The 13912-nt window shown below is 34.1% G+C and overlaps 1 protein-coding gene across 6 annotated transcripts in view; it reads right to left on the bottom strand.

The window, feature by feature from the left end:
• Window positions 1-13912, bottom strand: part of Usp25 (ubiquitin specific peptidase 25) — a 134273-nt gene that overhangs the window by 87344 nt on the left and 33017 nt on the right. For all 6 annotated transcript variants that reach the window (XM_078044478.1, XM_078044480.1, XM_078044474.1 and 3 more), the window contains exon 4: window positions 7248-7371. In XM_078044478.1, the coding sequence (XP_077900604.1) occupies window positions 7248-7371 (124 nt within the window). The remainder of the gene's footprint in view (window positions 1-7247; window positions 7372-13912) is intronic.

Below are 13912 nucleotides of genomic sequence, written 5' to 3'. Positions count from 1 at the left end.
GCCTAGCACATGCTGGACAAGCACTCTACCATTGAACCACATCCTCAACACAATAATTTCCTTCTTGAAAGTGCTTGCATATTTTTTATTATATTTACTTCTGATCTTTAAAAGATGTGGGGTGGAGGGGTAATCAGGATTGCCTAGATCTTTTTTATTTTTTATTTTAGTCAGGGTCTTGCTAAATTACTTAGGGTCTTGATAATTTGCTAATCAATATTAATTTGAACTTGGTGATCCTCCTGCCTCAACTAGGATTACAGGTGTGGACCACCATATTCAGCTTTTAAAAGATTTATGAGTTATAAATGATATCTGAAAACAGAAAGGAATATATAAATATATACACATATGTATATATTTTAATATAAAACTCAAAAATCATGTGAATGAAATCACATAATAGCTACTCTCTAATGTCGAGTTTCTTTCTCACATTTTTTTAAGGATTCCTTCATATTTTTACACATAGTAGGAAACTATTTTCCATAGACTGCTTAGAATTCCATCATGTAAATATACCAGCATTGCTTAGCATTCTGTTCTTATAATATTTGTTTATTTCCAGGTTTTAATTACTATAAAAAAATCTACTATAATTCTTTCTCATAGATCTATATTTAAGAGTGGAAAATGTTGAGTTTTAAAATAGCATATGTTGAAAGTCATTTAAACTCCACATTTCCCAAAATGCCACCATTACATATTCCTACCAGCAGTAGATGAGAGCTCTAGATGACCTGCATGTGCTGTCGGTCAGCCGTTTATACTGTGACAAAAATACCTGACAAAAACAACTTAGAGGAGGAAAAGTTTATTTTGAGCTCATAGCTTCAGAGGTTCTCTCTCTGTTAGGCCAAGTCCATCACTCTTGGCCTGATGTAAGGCAGAATATCAAGGCAGAAGAGTGTGGCAGAGGAAAATTGCTTAGCTCCTGGCAGCCACGAAGCAGGGAGAGAGAGAGAGAGGAGCCCGGAATAAAATACAATCCTCAAGGACATACCCCCAGTGACCTACTTCCTCTAGCCATGCCCAATCTGCATACAATTAGCACCCAGTTGTCCATTCTAATTATTAACCTATCAAATGGATTAATCCACCGATGAGGTTACAGTTCTCATGACTGAATCATTTCATCTCTGATACTGGATATCCTATTTCTAACAGCTGAGCTTTTCCAAACCATAACATGCTCTAATACTTGGTATTGCCGGCCTTTGATTTTAGCAATAGTGATGAATACATTATGGTGACGGTTCTCTAATGACATGACTAGAAGTAAACTTCTGATTGAGCTTGTACCATCCAGATCATCACTTACGTTGTAATTTATCATGGTCCAAACAAGGAGATGTTCCACATTCATATACTAAGTACAAATCAAGGGACTCTTTCTGAAAAAGAGGCAATCACATGGGACATTGACTCCTGTCTAAAGCTGACACTAATTAGTGTCTCTTGTGGTGAGGGAGGTCAGAATGCTTAAGGATGGCTCCTTCCCACTCCTGAGGAGACTACTTCACAACTTTGACCCTTCTTCTTGGCGCCATTAAGGGTACCTCACTGTTGCTGACTGACACTTGTCAAATTACAGTGCTGTTTTTCCAGACTGATCTGCAACTCCAGTCACAGTTTTGTGGCTTCTGAAATCAATGTCATATTTTTTTTTTTTTTACTTTTCCAGACCATCTGCATGAAGCATCCTTAATCATAAAACAAACTAAAAAACGGGCTGATAGTATTCAGTGAGGCTTCCATGCTCCCTCCCAGCTACAGGTAGCTGGTATTATTGAGCACTAGGAGGATCCTCAAAAATCAGTTTAACTCTGCCTCTCACCTACTCATAGTCCATACACCTTAAGACAATAATACCTAACAGTTGCTTCCTAGGCAAAAATAAGAAACAGAAGAGTTTAAAAGACCTATTTTAACAATAGAATTACCCCTGATTATTCCTGGACATGATACTTTTTTTCTTTCCATAATGGTAACCGTAGTCTGTCCTGGTTGTTAAATATTACAAGGTAGCTTCCAGACCAACTTAATTTCAGGTCATATATCTGGACTCTTCTTTTTGGTCTGAAAGTGCTTAGTGCATAAAAAAAATGTTCCCTCAGTTGAGTGCACAGCTCACTCAATTCCTCTTCAGTAAACCATGTGGTCAAAGTGGGAGGCACAAAGAGTCCCTATAAATTTTATAAAAATATTTTTACTCCTCATATACTTGGTACCTATAGATAAAAGGTGAGATGCTACTAGAGGATGATTGTGGGAAAAAATAAAATCATAGTAACCACTGGAAAGGGATACAATGATGTTGCAACTACCACAATGTGGTAATTCAAGATGGGAACAGAGAGGACATTAATAATCTTTTTCTTTCAGAACTGCTTGTCCAAAAAGAAGAAAGAGCCCTGGCAAAACTCTCCCACATTGCTTCACTGAGTACAGAATTGTAACAGATTTTATTTTTTGTAATTTTCTTTCCACTCAACAAAAATCATTTTATTATTTTCAGTAGTCCATTATTGTTGTTTAAATGTCTGGTTTTTGTCATTTTCATGGTTGCTACTTTGGGGATAATCCTGTTTTCTTCCTCTGAATACTTTCAAGTTTTCTCAGTTCTGAATGTTTCAGAGTACCACTATAATAAATCTAGATAGGAGCTTCTTTCAGTTTTCCTAATTAGGATTTATTGTACTTTGTGAAATTAGATTGTTGTCATTTTAATATCTGTAAATTTCTCAGTGATTACTTCTTTATATTTTGCTTCAGGCCCATGCTCTCCTTTCGATGCACCAATTACTGTTAGACATACACTATTCTCCATGTCTTTTAAGTTTTTCCTATAGTTTCCATCTTTTTAGACATATGTGTTTAAAGTGGTTACAATTTCTTCTTATATACCTTCTAGCCTTCTGATGTGTTCTTCAGCCATTTCTGTTATTAAAGCTAAGTTCTGGTTTTATTTTACTTTATTTATTCTAATTTTCACTTCAAAAATATATTTTTTCTGGAGTTTTTCAAATGTGTTAGGTCATATTTTTACATTTTTCAAAATTTCCTTAGAAAATTAAAGCATCGGTCACACTATCTGAGTACATGGGTAAATTTTCCCTGCCTCTTGTTTCTATTAATTCTCATACTGACTTTTTTCCATGTATGTTTGGTAATTTGGGCAGGTAATGCTTTTAGAGCTCCAAAAGTTATTAGAGGGTATCTTTGGGGTCTAGGACAAAGACACCTAGAAAGAAAATGTATTTTTGATACTGCCAGGACCTAGAGAAAATACCACTTAAAATTAAATTCCCAAAATTGTGATTTATTGTATCACTAAAGTGACACAAATTTGTGAGAGACCAACTTTGCACGTGACTGAGTCACTCCCTGGCTGGATGATTGAGGCTTCAGGTGGCAGATGCCGCTAGATGTCCGGCCCTTCTTGGGTTCCAGGGAAGTTGTCTTCCTGCATGGGCATGCCTTCCTACAGCCCCATGGGTGGAGCTATGCTCACCTGTTTCTTTGTAATATTACCCCTTGCCTTGTTTGGAATAGAATGTTCCATGGAAACACCTTTTGTGTGTCCCCTTATCTTACTGTGCCCTTGGGTGTGGACTACCTAGATGTCAGTCAACCTGCTGACATCAGACATCATGAAGCTAGACTCAGCCCCCTGAAACCTGACCCCTTGCCTCATCTGAATAGCTTCTCTTCAATAAAAGGGGTCAGCATGTAGTTGCGGGCTTTCTCTCTCTCTCTCTCTTTCTGTGGACCCTTAAGGTCAGAGGAGCAGTCACAGCAACCTCAAAGAAAAAGGTATTTCTGTCTCTTGTGTGGTTATTTCACACAGCCCAGTTAGCCCAGTTCCCCTGGAGTGACGCCTAAGTGTTTTAGTCACAAACAAAACCTGGCACAAATTTTAGCTATAAAAATCACAGTAGAAGTTGTCAGGGGCAAATTCCATCAAGCGCACCCCTCAAAGCTATGGAGAATATCTTTGTACTGTGCTTGTGGTTACTGAGGGAAGGACTACTTCTGATTTACCCTTACTGGGAATATGTCATCCTTTGACATGCAATTGAACAAGAGAAATAATCTCCTATTAAGCTGTCCATCTTATTTTCAAAATGGCCTCTGACTTCTTTTTCCTCCACTCAACAATGATTCTAAAGCAAAGTTTAATTTTACAGATACAAGGCAAATTCCATCAAGTCAAAAAGTGACTTTCAGTGTTCTGCACTTATTTCTTCAGATTTCTGCTTTCACTGATTTGAGTCCTTGATATTGGTCGTTCCTTAATAAATCATAATATATTTTTAAAAATTCAAAAATATTTTATATCCAACAGAAACCATATTGTTTCTTTCCAAAAGAAAAATCTGTCCAAGTACCCTAGTCCACCATTTCTTAAAAGTTGGAGGTTTGCTCTTTGCAATAATTTTATAGAAAGCTAGCCCTGCCTTCTACCAAGCTATTTTAAAGTCATGCATGAAAAGCCATCTTCACAAGGATTATGCCATTGACAAAAACCAGTGCTAATGTAGTATATTAGTAAATTTCAACTGCCTATAGTCCACTTTATGCCCTAGCAATATACTATGAGCTTGACGAGGTTTTCCCTCCAAGGATTGAAAGCTTGGGCCCTCATATCGTAACGTTGAGAAGTTGGGTGAACCTTTAAAAGCTAGGGCATAGGAGAGGGTCCTTAGATCACCAGGAACATTTTTCCTCACAAGAGACTGAGGGACCCCAGTTTCTCTCTCAGGCTCTCCAATCTGGATACGTGATCTCTCACTCCGTGTACCTCCCACACTGATGGCTTCTGCTTAAAGAGTATATTAAAATTTAAAAGACTAAAAATGAAAAAGAATATTCTCTTAAGGAGTTTTTTTTCCCAATTTGTCAAAATTAGTATTCAAACAAAATATATATTGATACGACTTAATATCAATTAGGAAGTCTTAATTCCTTTTACTTTTATTATGTACAACAGTATGCCACGTAACATCATTTTGGTCAATGACAGATCACGTATTTAACAATAATGAGATTATAATGAAGATGAATAATTCCTACTGCCTCGTGATCAGGTAGCCACTGTAATGCCATAACACAAGCACTACATGTGTGTGGTAACTCTGGTGTAAACAAACCAATTGCACTGCCAATCCCATAAAGATCTAGTAGATACAATTATATACAATTCATAATTCTTGATAACAATGACTATGATAGTGTTTTATATATTTATTATACTATATATTTTATTGTTATTTTATAATGTACTTCAATGTAAAAGAAATTTTTACTGTGAAACAGTATGTTCCATTAGGTTGACAGCAGCCTCATACTTTTCATATTTACTACACCTCTGGATTGCATCAAGAAGCCATACTGAGTGGTTGACCTTTACCATCTAGGTTTGTGTAAGTATAATCCATGATGTACACACAGTCTAATGAAATTGCCTAATGATGAGTTTCTCAGAACCTATCTCCACAGTTAACTAGTACATGACAACAATTAGCATATGTTACTTGAGAAAACAAGACATAGAACTAATTCTAAACTGGTATATAAGTTTTCAGACTTTTTCATATTTGAATGCTAATATAAAGTCATGTAACCAAAAATATACATATATGTATTTTATAACCTCTTTCACATAATAATCTTCAAATATATCCTCCGCACCTAAGGGAAAACAACTATATTTCTCCAAGTTTAAGTCCTGTCAAGTTCTACAACTATTCAAAGCAATTATTTAATGCAATCAATTTTTAAAAGATAAAGCCAAATTTATTTAATTTTTCAAATCCTTCACAAAATAAGCAAAATTAAAATGGACAAAGATAGTCTATGTCCTTTTTGGTTTTCATTTAAAATTACCAGCACTAAAAATTAGTCACACTAGAGAGGGGAACAAGGAATTTTAAGTCTTTAGATCTCAAGATAATGTCTTACACAAAGTAATTTCCAAAGAAACATGTAGACATTAAAAGCATTACCAAAAAAATAATTAAGTGTTTGCTAAATACAACAGCATTTTGAAACATCTCCTGCCATACAATAATCTCAGATTATTTATTAAAAATTATATTACTGATATCATGCCAAGGGTAATTATCTAAGAAAGCTGGTATGCTGTGCTACTAATAACTGTACTATAATAAAAAGAACAATGGAGCCGTACGACCCTTCTTATGAACTTGTCTTTGGAAACTCATTTAACTTATTGAAAGCAAAATGTCTTCTTCAAAAAAATACCACTGTTTCAAAATAGCTGCTTAGAGAGTTATAGTTAGTTATAATTTAAGTTTTTCCTTTTTTTAAATAAGCACTGCTTAGTGATAAAACCAAATTTATTTATTTAATCCTTAGGTTAAGCAAATTGTTTCGAGCTAAAAAATTATATGTATTAATGAAAAACACATTTTATCACACATCTTAGAACCCTATTTCATATATATATATATATATACACACACACACACACACACACACACACACCACTATGATAGTTGTATATATGTACATACAACTTTAAATATATATATCATAATATGTCAAGAGCTTTGTAATGTTGTGAACAACCAATAAAAAAAATAAAAATAAAAATAAATTTAATTTAATTTAAAAATAATAATAAAATAAATAAATATATATATATCATAGAATATATATAAATATATATATAAAATATATATGAAAACATACTATCAGAGTACAGATCAGAGGTTGGCAATCTACTGCGTGTGATATATCTAGCTTGCTGATTATTTATATAAATCAAGATTTATTGAAAAACAGTCAACTTTATTATATTATACATTAGCTATGGTTGCTTTTGCAATACAACACCCAAGTTGAGTAGTTGTGACAGACACCATATGGCCAACAAAGCCAAAAATATTTACTATTGGCTCATACAGGAAAAGTCTGCTGACCCTGGCTATAAATTATTAAAGTTGAATTAGGCAGTATACTCAAAAGGGATTTAGGGAAAGAAAAAAAATTTAAAAAGAACATTTAAATATATCTAAATGTAATGCTGCATAATGGCATTCCAAAATCTTAGAAATCTAAGTTCAAATGCCAACAGGACTATAATATGAAAAGTTTACATAAAACATAAAAATAACACAGAAGCATATTAATGATTTATTTACAATAAAGATTATCAAAGCAAATTATTACTTGTTATATATATTATTTTAATAATCTACTTTACACAGATTATGTTTTACCTGCTAATGGCTTGCTCCTCATCAGTTATTCCAGTCTCCCTGAATGCCCTGTTTGATTCCGCCAAACTCAAGGCAATTGCTCTCTGAAGATCATCTTTATCATCTCCAGTGAGATCAATCACATCTGAAAAGCAAAATTGTCTTTCTCAAAATTAAAAGTCATACAAAATTAAAAGTAATTCTTATCAAGAAGATTTCATACCTAATATACCCTTTTAAACCAAAGTCATCACCAACTTAATTCTATTTATTTTATAGGAAGAACTTATATAAAAAGAACACAAATACATTTTTAACTTATACTTGGTAACTTAATGTTCTCATCTATAAAACAAACCTAAAGTAGTAGGAGCAGAAATATCTTTCACTACAGAAGAATCTCAGAATTTATTATGAAGTTTCTCACTAAACACTAGTAGGCAGAAAGACTGCTGAGAACGTATTCTTTGAGGATGATTTCTTCATCAACAAAAATTGAAATCAGCACAAACACGTCTATTTTCTCTGAAGTTAACCAAATTACATACATATTAATTCTGTCGATATTACCATCTACGAATCATCTATTCAATTATAACAACTAAGTCCTCAAAAACTTGTTTCAGATATTAATTAACCATAAATAGGTGTAGGGGTGTGTGTGTGTGTGTGTGTGTGTGGTTGTACACGCACATGTGTGCACACGCTTTAAAGTTGGAAACAATGTGCCAAACCGTCAACAGTGGTTAACTCTATTGAAAAGAGTCACTGGAGAAGAATGTGCAAGGAGCTTTCAATTTTGTGTTTTAAGCACATCTGAGCCACATGAATTATTTAATAAATATGCAGCTCTTTTATTTAAAATGAGATTTTCATTTCACCAAAACAAATATATAAGTGAATGAATATTCACCTTCTAACAAGTGAAAGCCTTGATGCTACATGTATTAATTCTTTTTCCAAAGAATAAAAGCTACAATTATTATCACTTTCAGTAAAAGTACTTTTAATCCATTTCCCCCAAATGCACTGGTCAATTAGAATAAGCAAATAAAAAATACTCCCATTATCATTTAAACAATGATAGAAATAAATATGAAAGGAAAAAAGAATGAAGTATATCATATTTGTGTGGTTGTGATTATGCTTATCTGTGTTTTGCATTCATTTTGCATGTTTGTATTTTAAACATTTTTAAAATTTATTTTCTTGATATTTACATAGAATTTTACAAGAGACAAAAGGGAAAGCATGGAAGAAGTTACCTTCATTTTACCATCTGGCAATAGTAATGTGTATGTGTGCAAGTATGTCTATGTATTTTCTACATTTAATGAGGAAAAAAAATAATATATACTGATGGTTCCAAAAGTGTACTTCTATTATTACCCAGTTTTTTTTTTCCAAACAGCATTTTACAAAGAATATTTAAAATAGTAGAAGAAATAGCTGGCCATTAGAAGGTGGTGTTTTTTTCCAAATGTCCTTAAAGAATAAAACCTCATGAAAATAAAGGGCTTCCTAAAATTCAATCAAGTAAAATGTAGAATACAACAAAGTAATTGAAATGATGTAACACTTTACCTATGCCAATAGGCCAAAGGTTTCATGAATCTGGCTTCAAGATCCATATTCACCCAGACCAGAGCTAAAAATCGAAGCAGATATCCAGTCTAGCTTAAATACTGATGAAGCAAGGAAGAGTTACGAAATGCATTATGAAAAAGAGAGCTACTATGTTGCTTATTAAAATGCCTAGAATATGGGTAAGTAAAGAGAAAATCATGTACAGGAAACTCAAAGAGAAGTAGAAATATCAGTTTTAGGGATATGATCAATTAGTACTCAGACTCCATTCTCAACCTTCTAGTGCACTTTCTTTTTTATTTTATTTTTTGGGGGAGGTGGAGAGTAGAGGGATGGTGTTGCACTTAAGTTGCTTAGGACCTCACTAAGTTGCTGAGACTGAGGCTGGCTTTGAACTTACCACCCTGAACTTGCCTTAGCCACTGAGTCACTGAGATTACAGGTGGGTACCACAGCACCCAGCTAGTTTAGAATATTTTCTTTAACAACAAAAAATGAATAAATTAAAAAAGTATACCTTCCCTATTCACCTGCAATTAAGATTTGGGAAAAGATTTAGGTTACATTAATTGGATGCACTAACACGAGATCTGAAAGGCAGAAGCAAAAGTACAGCCATTATTTTGCAGCTTCAGGCTGTTTTCTTCAACATTATTTGACAGTTGTAGGCTTTTCCACAGTAGCATTCCTATATCCAATTTACAGCTTCAACAATGTCAAGTGAGTAGAAGTGGCAACCAGACTTGGCATTCCTCAGTGGTAGTTACCTAATCCTGGCTTTCTGTTTCCTAGGCTACAGCTGCAGAAGTTAGTTATTTACTTGAACAAGCAGTCCTAGTGGCTGTCTTCCTAACTGTGACACAAGGAACAGCTTCTCTGGCTGGTCAATCCCACATGGAGCTGGAAGTCATTTCAGAAAACTGAGATACAAATCCCTCTCTCCAGTTCTTCCAGTGATTTGTTAGTAATGTAATCCCCTGCATTAAATTCCTGCTTTGAAAGTACCTACAATTTTTAGTGCTTCATGACTGACAAACCAAATGACAGCAGAAACTCATTTAGAAATAGCAAAAACCTATACTAATAGCTTTTCATGACTCACCAATTACAATCCAAGCAACACAGAAGGAAAAACAAGACTAGATTCTTTAACCAATTTCATAAATGTGATAGTTGAAACTCTGAGAAATGAAGTACTTTATCATGACAGAGAATGGTGCATAGGCTTCCAATTTATATCTTCTAACTTTTAAACCCAATAGTCTTTCTACCTTACTAGCAGTTCTCCAAATGTGGTCCATTGATCCTTGGTGTCCCAGGGTCCCCGTGACACTTTAAGGAAGGAATGGGAGTTCCTTAAGTAAACAGAATACTAAAAATAATACTAAAATGTTATGTGGCTATATTTGTACTGATAATGCTGAACAATAGTGGGTAAAACTACTTCACCTTAGCATAAATCAAGGAAGCAGCACCGGGTTATGGGAGTATGTGGAAATAACTTTGTATTACTCAGAAATGAGCACACTTACTGTTTAAAAATAAATACACAAATGTCAGTTTCTCTTAAGAATTACAACCTTAATAAAAAGACAAAAGGAATTTTCCTAAATCTCTAACTTTGATTTATGTGGGTTTTTTTAATTCCACACGAACAAATATTAAAGATGCATAAAGTACTTTGGGCTGGTATATGCAAAGTATGTATGCTGTTGCTATAGGAAAATGGAGCATACAAAAACGAGTACAATTGCAAACTGAACAGTTGTTTTGAGAGAGACAGATATTTAAAAAGGGGGCTGAAGCTGGAGCTCAGTGGTAGAGCACTTGCCTAGCATGTGTGAGGCACTGGGTTAGATCCTCAGGACCACATAAAAATAAAAATAATAATAATAATAAATGAAGATATTGTGTCCATCTACAACTGAAATTTTTAAAAATTAAGATATTAAAAAAATAGACCATCAGAAGAATAGGAATATCTTTCAGAAAAAATGCAGGAATGTTCAACAGATGGGAAATGAAAATACTGCCATCATTAACCTCATTCATTCAGCTTCAGATTGCATTCTCACTATTCATTTCATAGGTCAAACATACTCCTGCCTCAGGCCCTGGCCTGCGATGAACTTCTCTCAGATAGCCATGAGGTTTTCCCTTCCTCACATCACTTAGGTATCTGTACCAATGTGACCTTATCCAAGAGACATTCCCTAACCACAAGACCTAAAATAGTACATCTTATGCTCAACCCATAACCACACCCCTCTAATATCTCTTTGCCCAGCTCTGTTGTTCTTTGTGAACGTTCTACTACCAGATATTTCTTGTTTAATGTCTTTCTCCTATGTAAACACATTTTAATTGCCTATCAAAATATCTATAATATGTATCAGGTAACCGATAAGTATGTATTAGACAAATAAAGGTTAATAGCTAGATTATGGAACAGAAATAAAAACTAATGGGTTATCTGTACAGTGGCATTAATAAGAAGACTTGAGAATATAACCTCTAGTCATACAAATATTTTAAGAGAGGATAAATAAGGTATTGTTTTAAATAATACAAGAATAAAGATATAAACAATATGAAATTTGTTTCTCACTCACTGTTGCCTCCCTATCATAACTGATCAGCTTCCTTAAGATATTCCTACTTTTTTACTCTTCTCACTGCTAAATTCAGATTATCTAAAACAGTATTGCCTAAAAGAACTTTCTGTGATGTTGGAATGTACTATTTTACATGTACTGCTACTAGTATTAAAAATTTAATACTAGTGTGGGGAACAAAATTTCAATATTATTTAATTTTAATAGCCACATGTGACTAGTGACAACTAAACTGAATAGCTCTACTGTAGAAAAATTTAGTTGTTTTCAATGATAGCTGCTAAAATTAAAATAGCAGCATCATAAGACAAGTAAGGAAAGAAAGCGAAATGAGCTTCAAGAGAACCATTCCAGAATTGTGTCATTATTATTATTACTATGATTTTCAACTTGGAGTGAAAAAAAATGGAAGTAAATATTCCATGTTCGTCAACAACAAGTACAAAGGCCCATGATTCTCATTCTATCCTAAAACTAAAGAAAGATAAAGTGGGCAAATCAGTTCAAGACCAGACTGGGAAAACTGAGTAAGACTGCTGAGGGCCATTACCAAGTAGGAATGACGCATCGAAATTTCCTTGCCAAGCGTACCCCATGCTGCTTAGAGGACATTTGATGGAACATTGCATGCATGCTTTAATAAGGTGACCTTGCTCAAGGACCAAGGCGGATTCGGGTTTAGAGCTGATCAGGTTTGAGGAAGTAACCGGCTCCTTGAGTTTAAGGCGTTGCCAGTTTAAGATAATGGGTTTTAGGGAAGTTGGCGGTTGAAGATTATTGCCGGGATTAGGGTGTTCCTGCTGCTTGTTCCCGTTGAGTTCTCGTGAGATTAAAATGGGATTTGGAGAGAGCCTCGTGGAGTAGGTTGTTGGTGCGGGAGACGGGAGAACGTGTTTGCCCCTGGACCTGTGTGGAGGCGGTGTGAGAGCTGGAATAAAGAATTGCTGTTTGAACCTACAAAGCTGTGAGTGCCTCGTGATTCTGGTGCCAAGCCGAGACATTGGCCTTGGCATAAGACCTAGTCTCAAAAACAGAAAGATGGAAAATTTAGAAAGTTTTACAAGTCATTCTACAGTTCACATCTAATAGAATGTACTTAATCAGTCTGAAGCACCTAATCACATCTAATAAAGTAACTTTCAGGCCCAGGGTTGTAGTTCAGTGGAAGGGCCTTGCCTAGTATGTGTGAGGCACTGGGTTTAATTCTTAGCACCACATATAAATAAATAAAATAATGGTCCATCAACAGTAAAAAATATTTTTAAAATAAGTAACTTTCGTATCCTTTAGCATCTTATTAAAAGATTAACCTTGACTGTTGGCAAATCATCAGAACAGTTTTATACTTCAGAAATTTCCATGAAAAGAGATAATTTTCACTGCATATTTTTTTTTCTATATGAAGTGACTTGTTTAACAAATTTGGTAAATGGAAAAAATATCAGTGTTCAATAATAAAAATCTTTAACTGCTTGATGTAAATGATTATCCTCAGTAGAGATATGAACACTAGAACTGGATCTATTTATTACTTGTGCTTTAAATCATTATTTTTACGGTCAACCAATGGAACCATAACCAGAATTCTAGGTTAAAGCCTCCAGGTTTCCCTCACATTGAATGTAATCTTTTAAACAAATAAAGTTCTTTAGGGTGAAAAATACAAAGAATTTAAATTTTTGAAGGGTCTACCACTTAACATTGATTCCAGTGTATTACAAAAACACACTGTTTCTCTAAAATTTAAGTCAATTATGTGGCATTACTTTTGTGTTAAAATTACCTACCCAAATCCCTCTTATCTTTTAATCCATATTTTGATTGCTCAATTGTAGTACATCTTGTTCTGGAGGGCATATATTGTTTTTTTCCTGTTTTAAAAAAGTTCAAAAGAATTTAATGGTCATGAAATAAAGACTATTTCTATCAGATTTCAAATTGGGCAAAAGCCTTGTATGGTCATGTCTGTGACAAGAGTTTGCCGGGACACAAAACCTTCACAGAATTTCTGTTCTCACTATTAATTACACCCATAATACTCAACACCCTGTAATCAACCTCATTTCCATTAGTACCTTACTATAAAATTCCAACATAATTTTATTCCCAATGTAAGCTGGGAGCAGGAGATACTCATTGAATAAATCTGCATTATCCAGTCTGAACAGGAGATCCAAGCAATGAAAAAGAGTTCCCCAAGATTTGTGTGAAATATGTTAATTATATTACAAATGAATTGTATCTTTTCCTAGAATCCAACACAACACAGAAATACAACACAGAATGTTACCAAAATAATATAAAGATGCTGGATGCAATACTTCTAAACTCCTCAGTATGCAATATATAAGATTTCCTTGAAATATATCCTTTCTTTCTCTAAAATGAAAGATAATAATGAGTTTAAAAGGCGTAAGATTGTTTTACTAACAACTGAAAACGTAAAACGTAATTACTTCTTCAATATTAAATGAAAGCTGACAA

This window comes from Ictidomys tridecemlineatus, chromosome 3, assembly GCF_052094955.1.
Source record: "Ictidomys tridecemlineatus isolate mIctTri1 chromosome 3, mIctTri1.hap1, whole genome shotgun sequence".
Lineage (NCBI taxonomy): Eukaryota > Metazoa > Chordata > Mammalia > Rodentia > Sciuridae > Ictidomys > Ictidomys tridecemlineatus.
This window is presented reverse-complemented; position numbering and strand designations above follow the sequence as displayed.